At 30.5% G+C, this 16,696-nt stretch overlaps 1 protein-coding gene across 1 annotated transcript in view; it reads left to right on the top strand.

The window, feature by feature from the left end:
- LOC106465934 (ATP-binding cassette sub-family D member 2-like) overlaps positions 1 to 16,696 on the top strand; it is a 47,803-nt gene that overhangs the window by 14,710 nt on the left and 16,397 nt on the right. Inside the window, exons 2-5 of the mRNA XM_013926176.2 lie at positions 2,916 to 3,096; positions 9,414 to 9,532; positions 10,084 to 10,255; positions 15,533 to 15,630. Of these exons, the coding sequence (XP_013781630.1) occupies positions 2,916 to 3,096; positions 9,414 to 9,532; positions 10,084 to 10,255; positions 15,533 to 15,630 (570 nt within the window). The remainder of the gene's footprint in view (positions 1 to 2,915; positions 3,097 to 9,413; positions 9,533 to 10,083; positions 10,256 to 15,532; positions 15,631 to 16,696) is intronic.

Below are 16,696 nucleotides of genomic sequence, written 5' to 3'. Positions count from 1 at the left end.
TATATATATATATATATGTATATATTAAAACATATTTGTGTCAAAAACAAAAACGGTGTGAAACAATCTTGTTGGCAAATAACATAAATAAAATATCGGCATATTTCTAAACACTAAATCCAGGGTGCAGTTCAACTATTAAAAGTTAAATTATTTAATGCGGCTTTGGATTGTTTCAAATTCTCAATATGCAACAGTGGGCAAAGCACATATAGCCCATTATGTAGTTAAAAATTTTGTTATTTCATCTGCATTAATATGGCATCATCAGAACCAGACAATGACATTAACAAAGGTGTGTGTACATGTACAGAGAAAGGGAGAATTAAAATAGGTGGCATAGAGTGTGATACCAGGATATTTATTCATAGAAAATTTAAGTTGTTTGATCAGTAAAGTATAATTATTTATATTCTTCTATTTTATTTTTATTGGTTCATCTGAGCATTATTTGTTATTATTTCATGTAACATTGTGATGATTAAAAACATATAAAGGAGGGCAAAGTTGTTATTTTAATGAAACCTCTACATTTTAATCAGTATATCCATTGGACAGTATTGACAGTTTAATCTATATATTGTGTCATTTTGGTTAACATGTGAATATTTATAAGAATGTTAAGATGAAAGTTTTTTTACTTGGTTTTAAAGTATATCTAGAAGGTTCATTGAATTTTACATGTTATTTTAAGATTTTAAAATTGTGTAATAATTTAATCTACATCAGATGTCTATCAAGATTAATTGAAAACAAGTTGTTAACACCCATGTTTTTAATAAGCTCATACTTTAGCTGCCACTCAGTTTTGGGTCAAAGTTGTATAATATTGCTATACCTTTCTAAACTATCTCCATATGGGCTCATTGATTTTGATGAATATCACAACCACCAGGTAACTATGAAAGTATACATACTGTAACTTTTAATATAGTAAATGTATCTTCACAACATTTGGCAACTTTTACACAACTTTTACACAAAAAATCAGATTCCTTAATTAAGTACCTTTACTGAAGATATGTCTCTGAATTTTTGGAGTCAGACTCTGACTAGTCTGAGTGCACGGTGATACTAAAATTAAAAATAATTAAATTTAGTTGAATGGACAGCAACTGCCTCTTGTAGAAACATAAATGTAGAGGACAACGTTTCAAAATTCTGATTTTTGTCTTCAGACAAAAGGCAGAAGACTTGAAACGTTGTCCTCTACACTTGTGTTTCTACAACAGGCAGTTGCTGTCCATTCAACTAAATTTCATCATGAATACTCTGCCAAACCAATTTATAAAAAAAAATTAAAATACTTTTTTCATCATATAGTTTTTAAATTTTATTTTCACAATCTTTAGAACTCCCTAAATGAATATCAAAAGGTTTTTTCATTAAGACTTTATATTTTATCTATTACTTTCTTAGCCCTAATACTTTTCAGACTTGTCCATTTGAACAACCTAATGTAACCACCACAAAAGCCTTTTAGTGGCTCAGTAGGAATTCTAAAGGCTTATAACACTAAAAACTGTGTTTTGATACAAGTGGTGGATACAGTACAGATAGTCCATTATGTAACTTTGTGCTAAATAATAAATAGACAAATAAAACCCACAACAAAAAAATACAAAATATATGTAAAGTACTCTTTTTTTTTTTCTGTCTAGAATGACTGCAGATTGTAACAGAAAATTACAATGATTTATTCTAAAATATTCAGTTATCTGTCCTTTTCACAACTATTTTATTTATATCTTATAATACAAATTCTTCATAAAATAAAATTGTGCAGTGACCTCATATCTCAAGTTACATAAATGAACTACATATTTCATGAGAAGCTCGCATGCAGACTTTGCTGAGAAATTTATATTTTGTTATTTAGCTTTTTCATTTTGTTTTTTTTTTTATTTAATCTCTTAAGTTTCTGATTTTTATATTTTTGTTACTTTTAAAACAATAAATAAAGAATATACATAAAAAAATTAAAGATTTAGTGTCTAAGTTTGGCCTCTTGTTTTCTGCTGTCAACCTGCTGATGAAACTTAAAGCTTTGTGTTTTGTAAAAATGGTACTAAAACTACAGGATAAAATTAATGTGGTTTTCATCAGGTTGTTTGCTTAATGTGTAAAATTACTGTTCTGTCAGTTGATGATGAGAAAAAACAATTATGGCATGAAATAGATATAAGCACTTTTCACAGGCCTTATGCATTTGTAACAAGGTTTGCATTTGATGTATGCATTTTTATAAAGGCTAGCTCTAAGGTGGAATCATGGTACGAGTTAATTCCAAAGGATAATTAAATTAGTGTTGGTGGGATGAACACCAAGAGAGAAAAGTTGTTGATTACATCTAGATTCTTTGGTAAATTTTTTCAAGAGATGGATGCAGTTAATATGGTTAAAAAATTCATTGACTTCCATTGCATTGTTATTATCTTTTAATGTGTCATTCACATACAGTAGTATAATCTGACTTGTGGTGGTTGTAAAGCTGAGTTTAAGGCAATGATTTCAGTCTTTGTCATGAGTAAGTTGGATATATTAAAGTGTATTACATGTGCAAGTACCTATTCATAAAGTTATAAAATTAGCTCTTGAATGTATCATTAGTGAAACACACTTGAAGTAATATACCAAATGAAGATCTTTATGATCTGTTTATTTTTGCCAACCACTTATTCTGATTTCTATTTCTATAACATAAATTATCAACAAATGTGCTGTAATGTAATTGTCTTGTGCTGATGGTAAAACACTGACATATTTTAACTATTTTTTTATATACTATTCTTAACTGTTTTGTACCTCATTTATTACTAAAATCTATGGAGTATTTCTAGAACTTCAAACATTAGTTTTTTGTATGTAATACTTTTAATCATAAAATTGATGACAAATATGTAATTCTTGAAAAGGTTGAACTAAATATACTCCAGCGAAGCTACAGATCTCTTGCCAGACAGATGAATCTGATCTTCAACAAACGACTTTGTTATGTCATGCTGGAACAGTTCCTTATGAAATACTGTTGGAGTGCTGTGGGAATGATCATCATTTCTTTACCAGTTTTAACTGGAAATCAGCAGCAAGAAAATGGTAACTTGTCTAACCATAGAAAGTTTGATACAATATGTATTATTTTTCTTACTGTTGAGTAAAGTGCTAAAAATAGACTCATAAACTATTTTTTATTGAAAGTACAATAATTAAAGTAATGCCAATTGTGTTCTATAAATTGTATTTTTTTTGTATGCTGAGCATTCATGCTACTCTGGCCTCTAGTTTAGTACATTGTGTGTGCAAATGTAGTCTTAAAAAGTACAAGTACGTGTACCTACTTGTAGCTTTTTCAGGAATTTTTAAATACAAATTATTAATTCAAAGAGTATTTTAATATTCTAATAGAAAAGAAAGAAGGATTGGTATGTTTTTTCAAATTTTATTATAGCCTATTAATATAAAATGCATGTACACTTGTATATAAATAGGTATATATATATATATATATATTATAACACACCAAAATTTCTATTACATTCTAAACCACTGGTATAATTCATCATGCATTTGTCAAAGTCAGGTTAGTCTGTACAAGTGATTGAAATATAGTTTACATGAGTATCTTGGAAACAATGAAATAACACCCTCAGGAAATGCTGCTTATGTCTGTTCTTGTCTCAATTAATATATATATATATACTCATTAAAGTTATTAATTTTAATTGGAGTTATTATATATACACGGGGTGCATGATATTGGTGATAGAGTGTTTTAATCAAATTTACACCTAAATACATGTGCTTCCAGTCACATTGCAATTTGTAATTTAGAAACAAAATTACAGAACCCTTTAAATTATTATTATTAGCTTGTTATGAATTCAGTAGCTTTCACATTTTATCTAAAAAAATAGTGTGCAGTCCTGTCCTTCTGCTAATTTCATTTCAATTAATGTTGCTCTGTTAACAGTGTTAATAGGCCTTTTTTAAAGTAGTATTCAGGTATAACTTCCTATGTCAGTTTCATTTCTAAGGGATAACAAGGAGCCATTTAGCCCACTTAGACTGTCTCACTTTTTCGTATTATCTTAACCCAATCCACAGAAACTCTTTATCTTGTGCATTCAACTCTGAACTTCTGAGACACTCAACTAATCTCCTAATGTTGTAACTTTTACAGTACCACAAATGAAGGTAAGCTAGTCCATAGGCTGACCACACTATTAGAAAAGTAACACTACCTTAACAAAAGTTGTGTCTGACTTTTTTATATCTTAAACTTGTTTCTCTAATCTTCTGGCCTGCAAATTGTTTTTATTGAAAACATTATCTGGATTTATGGATTTTGACATTAATGTTTGCTTGCAGTCTGTTCAGCTCAGTCTGTGAAGTGGATAAACATGACTTGCTACTACTCTTTGTGACATTAGAATGAATTGTTTTAAACTTTCCTGGATAGATGTGTGAATGTGAAAGACTAAATGTAATTTAGATTTGATATTTAAATGGTTTTGATGTTGATTAAAAGGTTACTTTCGTGTGTCAAATTACCTTTTGTTAATTTGAATTTTCTTATTCTTGTGTGTTAATCATTATTATGGTTCATTTACACATTTCCATTGTAGCTGTTTCATTGCTATTGTTGTAAAATGATTTCTAAAATTTTTATAAGTATGTATGTTGGAGTATAACAGATTTCTTAGTAATATATGGTCATATTTAGAGGTGTTGTTAAGTAGGTAAGCTTATGTGAGAAAAAGAGATATGTATATCTAATAATGTGATGATCAGAATGAGGGAATTATTTATTTTGAACTTGATTCTTGGTAGTTTAAATAGTAGAGTAGAACATCAACATGAACTGAAGTTTCTGGGTCAAGCCTCAGCATGGCAGATTTCTTACTATTTTTGTTTCATTATATTGGCACCCAGCATGATTAAACAAATGTTTGGTCAGAAGTTTCTTTTTCATATAAAATTTCGTGTGTGGACCAAGTTGTTGTTAAATGAGTAAATAGATAAAGATTAACATTTCATTCAGTTCCGTATATTCTCTGTTTTGTTTTGGTGCATGTGTCTGGTATTTCAGCATAATATGATTTTTAAGTAGTTTTTGAAACTGTTATTTTTAAACTAATATTAGTTCTTGGGTTACTAGTTGAAGCTGGACAGAACACGTGAATCCCCACATTTGTAAGGCTGGGTCTCCTGCTCCTACTGCAGACTATATGAGATATTTGCAATGTTGCCAAGTTTTGGACCTGAGATGAATGCCTCCTGAGCTCTCCTTCCTTCCTACCATCCACTGGATGTCAGTTACCAGTGGATTCAGTGCTGGTTGTGTTGGAGATGTACACATGCAGATACGGGTTCTTGATACGGAAGAGAGTCTTCTCTCCCAGTACCCCTTTTTAAGATGAAAGGAAAAAACTCTCTTCCTACCATAGAACTGATGTACAATTCCAGATGCTGCCAGATACCACTAAAGAAGAAACCATTTTGGGGTCCATCTGTGTTTCTACCCTTTCATTTTAGTGACACTTTACTCAAGGGTGAAGGATATACCTGGCTCACAAGTGGTGTGGTCTCCCACTGGTGTGATGTTTCTAATTCATTTTCCACACATAGTCTTTCTTTGAGCACTTTCTGAAAGAGGATAATTTTCTCACAGGCCCTCCACCAGTTCAATGTGCGATTTTTGTGGGGAGAGGTAAGATATTGTATCGGAAGTTAACATTTTTCTAAACTGAAATAGATACTTACCTCCACTCAAATATCCCACCCCCCTCCTCCCCACTTCTGGTGTATTGGTTGACTTTGTCATAGCCGATCTCAAAGTGATTAACACGTGCATTATTAGAGAGGGTGCTAGTTATGAGATAGGGGTAGTGTTGCACTCCTATTGATTGAGGGTTGCTGCATGATCATTTGCATGTAGATATGCAGAAAGAATTGGGGAGGTTACAAGGCTAGTGCCAATCAAAAATTATGGGCCGATAGAGGGCAGTACTAATAAAGAAAGCCTTTTGTGAGAGGAGGTAGGTGCTAACTTTCCAAATGTGTCTTGTATAAATTGGACTAAACTATAGTTGTTTATAAAAGCTATTACTAAGAAAACTATAATGCTAATAAGGGACTTTAATGACCACATTTTTATATTCATGGTTTGATGGAAAATCAGATTAATGTGAAATTACATACTGTACACAATATGTCAGTAATACAAAAATCAACTACATTTCTTAACCACTGCAAGATTCTAACAACACCATCGAGACAAGTATGTGAAACTTATCAGAATTAGTAATTAGAAAAAACCTGTGTCGAGAAATAGAAAGATGTGGTCATGTGCATGTTCAGTACTCTGTTCATGTAAACTTGACACTTGGTTTTACTGCTTTTTAAGTGAAGCAGCTACAGCATGTTGTTAAGAAGTGAATTGTGTAATAATGTTGAAAAAATTTATAATATGTGTCCTTGAGTTATTGTACTGTATGTTAAATTTGTCAAAACTGCAGTTAGACAGAAAAAGATAGTCACGTACATGTTTAAACGTGCTGTACATGTGAGCTGTATACACACGGTTTTACCGCTCTGCGAGAGATTTAGCCATAGAGTGCTGTTAAAAAGTAAACTTCTATAATAATTTTGAAATATATAGTAATCCTTGAGTTAGTTTTTTCACCCACACACATGTATATTACAGATTATCATTTTAGATTTTGAAGTGGCTAATCCACCTTATAGCAGGTTGTACATGTTTATTATTCAAGTAAGCTTTTGAAACTGATTGCATGTGTGTATATAGCTGTGTGTTTTATGCTAAGTGTTTTAATCTAAAAACTTTATCTTCTAAAAATGAGAGCAAATGATTACTATACAATTTTTTGTGTAGGCGTATATAGAATTTTGTCTGTGGTTTTGTGAATCGTTTCCTACTTATCGATGGTACTTGTGAGTTAGTTCAGCTTTCTGCTACAAGTGCATTTGTAGAACATTCTGATTAATAAGTATTTTCATACAACTAGGATCTGTCTGTTGAAACATGCTCTTTTATTTATAATTATCGAGGGAAATATCACAAGTGATTTTATTTCTTCTCTAATAATTAAAAAGTTTAATGATTTAACATAAGAAAAATCCACAAACTAAATATTTTTTTACAAACTTAGCAGAAATACTTCAAAGTGTTATCAGCATTTAATGTACAGGATACATATGTATAACAATTGTTTGAGTTTTAAGATTTAACTTCGGTTTTAGATTAACCACTTTTTGAACAAAAAACAAAAAATACTTTGAGATTTACATTAATGGTGGTATTATATCACAATAAGAGTGAATGTAAGTTGAATTACAATTTTTGTCTATTAACTTCTTAGAAAGAATTACGATAGCATTTCAATTATACCTTACTTAATAAATAATATACCTTGCTTGTTATATACTGCTGCTGCATTTAGTTTAACACCATAGCTCATCAAATATTCTGGGTTACGACATACATAGGTGTAGTTAAAATGCAACTTATATCAATCACTCATGAGACAACAAGACAGGCTGTAGAATGCTTATTCTTGTGGAGTATGACATTTAATATTAATATATGTGTTTTTATTGTGATGAAGTATCACGCATACATAGTATTTTGCCATTAAATATTGCCTAGGATATGAGTATTTTACTACTTTGCAAGCAGTAATCCTTTTTTGTTCAGAATATGTATTGAAAAAGATGAAAGGAGTAAGTATACTATACATACATATTTTGTGCATGGGCACATTACCATTCTTAAAAATCAAAAAGTTAATTAGAATTATAAGTTGAGGTATTGTAAGAGAGGGTGCTTGAAAATGAAGATGTAGTAATAGCCTGTGTAATATTCTTCCAAGTTTCTTATCAGTATTTCAATTAATTTTTAGTTATTTTGAGAATACAGTAGTTAATTTGGATCACTTTACTTTGTGAAATTTTATATTAAGTACCTATTAAGACTAAACTAGACTTGCATTTGTTTGCCCTGTTGCTGAAGTGTTAAGCTGATATGTTACATAGTAAATGAGTAGGCTAGAATAAAATCTAATTTGCCTAGCTTATGCAGCTATATATATCTCAGGTTGTTGATGCTTGGCTGGGCTTATGCTTGTTTGCTCTGCTGCTTTAATTTTGAGATGTAGTTAGAAGTCTTGATCTTCGTTTCTTTATATTCAGACTGCAATCTTACTTACAAATCTTACTTACATTGGAAACATAGTGTGAAAAAAACAAAGATGCATGATGTTAGTAACAAATTAAATAAATCAAAAATAAATGAATTAGTAAATAAATAAATCAAATAATGAAATATAGCAATAAGTTGCTGCTGACCAGTGCCTCCCTGTGGTCAGTAGTTTGAAAGTAGGGATGCACTACTCTACCTAGGTTGCACATTGTCGTGTAACCAAAATCATAATAAATAGAGAGATAAATGATTGCTCTATGAGATAGTAATAGCCTCTGGTTCTTTGCATGACATAATGTTAGTGGTGTTCAAGTCTCCTTATACTGCATTATATTCATCACATTTCCTGTACATTTCAGAGAAGAAAATTGAAGGTAGTAGAAATACATCACAGATATCAGATTCTTGCATTTTGATGCTTTTCATTACCGTGGTATTTTAAATGAAACACTTGACTCATTACTTGTTATTGTAATGTTACATTGTAGCTAACTTACTGTTTCTTAGTATGTTAGTGGCCTTCTGGTTAGGGCACTTGACTTGCAATCTGCAAGTCATAGGGTGAAAACAATTGCTGAACATGCTTGCCTTTTCAACCATGGGTACATTATAATGTGTAATGTGAGTCAATCCCACTATTTGTTGTTAAAGGGTAGCTGCCTTACTTCTAGTATATCACTTCAAAATTAGGCACATCTAGTGCAGTTAGCCCTTGAGTAGCTTTTCTCAGAATTCAAGAAACAAAATTAGTAACTGTTATTTTCCAATGAATTTAGTTAATTAGTATTCGTACACACAATTTAAGGCATTCTATACATCTTTTAATCAAGTCTCTAAAATGTTTCTTTCATTTATATTTAAAAAAAATTTGTAGTAATTTGTTCAACTGTTCAATTAAGATTAATGTGTTAAATTGCTAGACTACTTTACATTGCAGTCGTGATAAATTCTGTCATATGTATAATTATTAATGCTAATTTCTGTAAACTGACTATGTATTAATGACTGAAGATCAACTTTATTATACAATATATTTATACGTATTTTATACCTAGACACTTGAATTGCAGCCAAACTCTTCTGCAATATATATTTAAGAAAGCAATTACATTCTTATTTAAAAATCTTAATTCTGTGGGTTGAATATGGGCAAATAGTAAGATATAGAAAAAAGTAATTTTTATGTTGATAGGTGATGGATACAAAGGAGATGATGGAGTCAGTACAAGGACACAGTACATGACAACAGCAAAGAATATCTTGATTGCTGGAGCAGATGCTGTAGAGAGGCTCATGTCCTCCTATAAAGAGGTATTTGTGTGTTTACTGCTGTATAGTTTATCTTTATCAAATACTAAGAAGGTTCATGTAGGTGACAACACTGAGGTTAAGAATATTGTATCTTGTACGATTTTTACATAAGTGCTTTAAATATTTTGAGATAAGTTTCTGTTGTAGTGTACTGAAATGTATAGAAGAATATCAGTTGAGAAATTATTGAGTACTCAAACACTTGGATCTGCATTTACAATGTTTGTGTTCCATTACTGCAAAATAAAATATTTCTCTGCACTTTGGGGCCTTGCATGCATTATAAGTGTGATGGTCAGATCTTACTATTCAGTTGTACAAAGAGAGTAGCCAAAAGTTGGTAGTGGGTGTTTTAGCTGTCTTCCCTCTAGTTTATCATTTCAAAATTAGGGATGGTTAGCACAGATAGCTCTTGAGTAGCTTTGTGTAAATATCTGAGAAAAAACCAACCAAATAATCAGTTTAGAACTTAAAGAACTTATAGTTTAAAGAGTTACACGCTCTTGTGTATTAATGCTCTATTTTTCTTAATGAATTATTTTTTCTTCTAGATCACTGAGTTGGCAGGATATACATCTCGTGTGTCCAAAATGTTCACAGTATTTGAGGAAGTTAGTAAAGGCAAATACCAAAGAACTCTAGCCACATTAAACAAGAGAGATATGAAAAAATCTTTGAAGATAAAAGGACTGACTTTTAAGGATGGAATGCCAGAAGCTAAGGGTTTGTTTCCCATGAAATTAATCTATTATCTCCATATATATATAAAAGATACCTTTTTTATCAGTACACAAAATTATAACTTTGTACAGATTATACAAAAGAGTGTAATTAAATTTTGTAATTATTGGTATGTCTTTACATGTGCATGAAATATAGTTTCAAATACTGGTGATGGTGAAGTTTCCTCAATCTTCTAATGAAGATTGAGGAAATTTCATGTAATACACATACAGGTAGATATATAAAATAGAGGGGAAGAGTGGCTTTATGTGTAAAATGCGAGTTACATTCTGTTCAAGTTGAGGATATCAAAGCTAACAGCAGTGGGATTGAATATTTTTGAGTTTTTTTTTATTGGTTATAAGGAGAGAAGGCTTTTAGTTGGAATCTGTTACAGACCACCAGATGAAACTGATGATATTAATGAGAAACTCTGGAGTGAGATAAAGAATTGAACTTTTAATGAGATTATAATTATGAGAGATTTTAATTTCAGACATGTAGACTGGGAAAAGTTAGTCAAATTGTGAAGGAGACAGGTTTTTTAGAAACTGATCAGGATGGGTTTCTTCACCAATTTGTTGAGGGATCTACTTGGTTATTGTTAAATTCTAATATAATAATGGTTGATAGGGTAGAGATTGGTGAACATCTGGGTACAAGTGATCATTGCTTAATTAGATTTGATGTTTTGCTTCAAATGGAGATAAGAAGTAATGAGGTTTTGGTTCCAAATTTCAGAAAAAATTTTGAAAGGATGAAGCAAGAATTATCTGCTGTGAATGTGGCACTTGAATTAATTGGAGATACTGATCAAATGTGTAAAATGTTTTTAAATAAATCTTACATTTTCAAGATAGGCATGTTCCTTATAGAAAAAAAGGCGTGGCTGCAAGTAAAATCAGGTTGGCTCGCAAAGGATACAAAAAAGGATAAAATTAAGTAAAGTATTATAAATTTAAGAAGTTTAAATTGACTGTAATGATGGAAAACTTCTGGGATTATAGAAGAGCAAGAGAGCAAACAAGAAATTTGGAAATCAAAAACTCTGTGAAAAAGGTTGACTAGAATGTAAAAATTAGCAGTAAGGATTTCTTTAAATACATTAAGGGTAAGCAAAATGTTGGGATGGGAGTAGGGCCTTTGAGAAATGAAACAAGAAAGCTAATACCTAATGATTATGGGATGGCTGGGTTATTAGAATATACTTTTTTCTTAAATTTTCACAAATGAATATTTAACCCTCTCTTCATGGGCATCCTTTACTGCACATATCAGGAGGTTTTTAGTGACTTACATTCAAAATTTAATTAAATTACTGTGTTTATGTTATACCAATTAGTAAAGCATAAAATTGTAGCTAATAATCCATATCTTAATAGTATAAAAGTTTTAAGTTCTTAATTTTATAAGGCAATATTAAAAAAAATCCTGAATTTCCTCTAGTGTGAGAAATGTGACTTTTTTTTTCTAGGCATCCCCTCTTCTGTAATTTATTTACCACCCTTCCAATAAGTATAAAATTTAATGTACATTACTCACTATAAAATCGTCATCGCTCAGACAAAGCGCAATTTTTATAATCTTCAATCTCATTTGGTTAAAGAGCCATCAAATAGAAAATCAGACCCCTATTGTCACATCTTCTCTTTTAGGAGTTGTTAATAGTTCTCTCTCTTACGTTTAATTTATTTTTTTAGTACAAGCTTTGTTCCCACGAGAAACATATTAACTAGCTTGGATGAAATTATAATGGCTCTTATTGCATAGTTAGAAAGCCTCTTACGTTTAATTTATTTTTTTAGTACAAGCTTTGTTCCCACGAGAAACATATTAACTAGCTTGGATGAAATTATAATGGCTCTTATTGCATAGTTAGAAAGCCAGAAAAATTGTGGTAGTTATGGGACATTTTCTTTGGTGCATTGTTTAATTAAATAAGAATTTAGTGCAGTACTACTATTAGTATGAAAAAAGTAGGGTAAAGTGTCATAGACAGTCAACAGCAAGAAAAAAAGAAGGTCCAGCTAAGTAATTTATATCTTGTTTTTCATGTGTATTCTTTATTTATTATAATAAAAGTAACTAAAATGTAAGAATAGGAATCTTTTTAGATTATTTAAGGTTAGATTAGATAAAATAGATAATAATATAATAAATTTTCACAAGGCACACATAAGAGCAGCTCAGAGTAACTCGTGTGTAATGTAATTCGACAATGTAACATGAGCCGCATGTTCCCAAGTGATTTACAACTTATGATGATGCAAATAGTAGTTACACAGTTCAAAGAGCATAAAACAATAAAATTTTAGTATAAATAGTTTTATACTGTTACAAATTTAAAGCTATTTAGGATAAACAAATGTAGCTTCATGTTACAATTTAAAGTCATTCTAGAAAATAAATAAGAATAATTTAAACTTTAGAATTTAAAGCTACTTAGGATAAACAAAAGTAATTTCATGTTACAATTTAAAGTCATTCTAGAAAGTAAATAAGGGTAATTTAGAGGTATTTGAATTGTTTTTGTTGGTTATGAGGTCAGTCAAATTGACCAACCTTATATAGAGTTAGGGTAGAGAAAATAACAGACAAAATATAAAGTTTTACTTAAAACAAGCATTTGAAATGCATTTAAGAGGTTTTAGAGATTACACAAATGAAATTTGAGATGTTTGGGATGAAGAATAGTATTTTTAGTCATAACATGAAAATCACTTTGCACTCAGACAAGTAATAAAACATACTCGATATATTCACAAACAAATCTTTGGTAAAAATACTTCACTAGAAACCTGATATTTTTGTGTACAAAAGACTTGTAATGTTTCAAAAAAGTCTGCCAAATTTATAGTATAAATACTTAATGAGTGAAAATGAGTATACGGACTCGGCATTTTATACATGGTTGAACAAGATGATGACATTAATTTTGATCTTGTTAAAAATAAATGGTATGTATAAAGAATGATAAAGCTTGTGGGCTAGGTAATATTGACTTGAGGTTTTGAAGGATGTTAAGAATTGGATATGTGAGCCACTTGCTATTATTTTTTGGAAGTCCTTGAATAGTGGACAGGTGATAGAGGATTAGAAGTTGGCTAAGGTTACTCCTCTTTTCATTGGTGGTGGGAAATGTTTTTGAAAATCTTATGAAATAGGCTTTGCAAAGTCATTTAACAAAGTTTAAAACTTTGTTGGATAGTCAACATGAATTCACTGGGAGAAGATCTTGCCTTAATCATCTTTTGACATTCTTTGAAAAGGATATTTCTTACAAAGATGAGAGTATGGGTGTAGATTTGATGTATCTGGATTTTCAGAATACATTTGACAAGGTGCCACATAAAAGGCTTTTAAAAATATATATTTATGTAGTTGTGGGTATAGGTTGGCTCATTGGATAGAAAACTGGCTAGATGGAATAAAACAGAAGATTCTTATAAATGGAGTTCAGTCAAATTGGATTAATGTCACGAGTGGGGCACTACAGGGCTCATTGTTGGGACCTTTGCTCTTTTTGATGTATGTAAGTAACTGATGAAGGAATGATCAATAAATTATTTATATATACTGATGATATTAAAGTTTTGAATGTTGCTGTTTGTGAAAGGATTTGGATTATTTGCTGAGTTGGGGGAATAAGTGGCAGATGGCTTTTAGTTATAATAAATACAAGGTAATGCTTATGTGAGATCACAATTTGAATTATAAGTATAATTTCGATGGTAATAACCTTATCAAGGTTATGAGAGATGATGATCTTGGTATTCTGGTTGATCAATCTCTTAAGTCATCCAAACTGTGTGTTGTTGCTAGTGGCAGGAAAAGTAGGATTTTAGGTTGTATTTACAGAAATATTAAATAAGCTTAAAGAGGTTATAATGTAACAGTATAGGTCATTGGTTTGGCCACAGTTAGAGTACTGTGTTTAGTTTTGGGCTTCTTACCTTAAAAAGGATATTGAATTGTTAGAAAGGGATCAGAGGGAGGGTTACAAGGATACCTCAGATGGAAAAATTATAATTTGAGGACAGGTTAAGATCTCTGTATTATTTTTTTCTTGAAAAAAAAGTTTTTTTTGTGAGAAATGTGTATGGTGATTCATGTGTGCAAATGAATTTGCATAAAAAAAATTGTACTGTTTCTTAAGGTGGTGCATTATGAAAGGGAAACAGCAATAAAATGTTAGCTCTTTAACATTATGAATATTTGCATATTAGCAGAGTAACCAAAACTATAAAAAAGAAGTTACACAGCACTACTATGTTTAAAAGGTTTTTTATTTTATTTTGATTTTTCTTTGATCTCTACAAGATCCTTGTCAGAACTGTGAGGATTGTCACTTATATTCTCCCATCTCCTTCTACAGTTTTGTATCCAATAATTTCTGATTTTTCATAACATTGAAATGTCTTCAATTTGATTTTATTGCCTTTGACTGCCATCTTTTCTGTTTGCTTCATGAATGATCACAACGAATTAAAGATCTATTACTATTCTGCTTGATCCATTTTTGTAGGTAACACATGTCTGAATATAGCCTTTCATATGTGAGACACATAGCATGAGTAATTAGATTTGTGTACATACCTTTGCATGTGTATGTGTGATAGTACTCATCAAATGAAGAAAATTGCCACACAAGTTTTGTTTGGTTTCAGTAATTTTGTACATTCATCCTCAATAATTTTGGATAAGAACAAAATCATTCTGACAAAGATGTCAGTTTGTGTTTTATTCACATAAATAAAGATTTAACATCAAAAATACTTTACAGTCTACATATGCCTACAGAATATACATTCCAGAGTTTAAATTTGTTAGTATATGAAAATATGCTCACTGCACACAGATACCTCGTATGGAAAAATTATAATATGAGGACAGGTTAAGATGTTTATTTTATGAAAATAATGTTTTCTTGGTTTGAAAATATTTTTCTTTTACAAGTAAGTTGTTACCCAGTAAGTTAATTATGAAAATATAATTTCAGTTATGAAACACTTATATTCTAATGAAACTGAGCCTGAATCGTTTCACATTTCTAGTCTTTTTCTCTGCTGTGAATTTTAAGTAACAGATTTCTCACACTCTACAAATGTTGTGCTTTTGGTTGCTTTATTGCTATTTTATTTATATTTTGTTTTATACTTTCTGCATATTAGATTTAACGTAGGTATCTTATGAAGTTCTTTGTTAATATTTAGAGCTCTGAGTGTACATTTATAATTCGGTTACTGTGTTATGTACATATTTGTTTTGTTTCTATAGGAATAGTTATTGAGATAGACGATGGTACCCTTAAACTGGAAAATGTACCTATCATCACTCCCAACTGTGATGTTGTTGTTCCAGACCTCTCGTTTGTTGTAAGTTTCACAGAAAATGTTTAATAAATTTGTTACTTTAACTTTGATTCTGTACAATTACTGCTGCTTTAATATAATATTTTAAGTAATTTCAAGCTGTACTTATTGTCCATATTTCCTAAATTGTACGTGTTTTTATACTGTAGTTTGTATTTTGAGATCTGTAAATGACAAGTGCATAGTACTACCCATTTGAATAACTACGATGTAGCTACAATTTGTATATTCTTCCCTTGAATGTCGACTGAAATTGCTTCTAAGTTGTGAATATGAATTAGTTATATATATGTATATATAAACTTTGCCAAATTTAAAAGATAATTTGTCAAAACATTGCTAGATTTTTTTCTTGCTGACAAGTTAGATTTTACCAGTTAACCCTTAATCTAAGATATCTTATGACATCTATAAACCTGGTTTTGAAGGGGGTCACTATTTGTTTTCAGCTTATTTTTAAAAACAGAGAAAAAATTAACCCCTAATTTGGTGCTAGCAAAAGTTCTAATAACTTTGTTATTTTTATTTGCATTAACTTTAATAATTAGCTATTATTGGTAATAGTCTAGAAAAATAATTAGCATGTCTGAAGAGCTCAACAAAGCTCTGATAGGTATAACATCCATAGTATTATTTAGGTGGTTTTTAAGATAATATGATGCAGTAATATGATTGTTAAAGTAATGTTATGTAAATAATTACTTTGTGCTATTATTAGAAAGACAGTGTTAATTGCTTCTTTTTGAAATTATGTTTTGAAAGTTTAATCAATAAGCGTTGTCACATAAATTATGGCTGACATAAACAGTGCCCTCCCAATGGCACAGTAGTAAGTCTGCAGACTTATAATGCTAAAAACCAAGATTTGATACCCATGATGGACACAGTACAGATAGTCCATTTTGTAGCTTTCTACTTAACTGCAAACAAACAAACAAAGACATACACAGTTTGGTCTGTACTATGATATCTTTTCTAAACATGTGTATCTTGATAAAATTGTCCTGGGATAGTGTTACGATGTGGTAATTTCTTTTTGATAAATAAGATAGGTTTAGTATTCAAATTC

Source organism: Limulus polyphemus, unplaced genomic scaffold (genome assembly GCF_000517525.1).
Source record: "Limulus polyphemus unplaced genomic scaffold, Limulus_polyphemus-2.1.2 Scaffold2098, whole genome shotgun sequence".
Lineage (NCBI taxonomy): Eukaryota > Metazoa > Arthropoda > Merostomata > Xiphosura > Limulidae > Limulus > Limulus polyphemus.
Note: the sequence above shows the minus strand (reverse complement) of the source record. Positions and strands in the feature narration are given on the sequence as shown.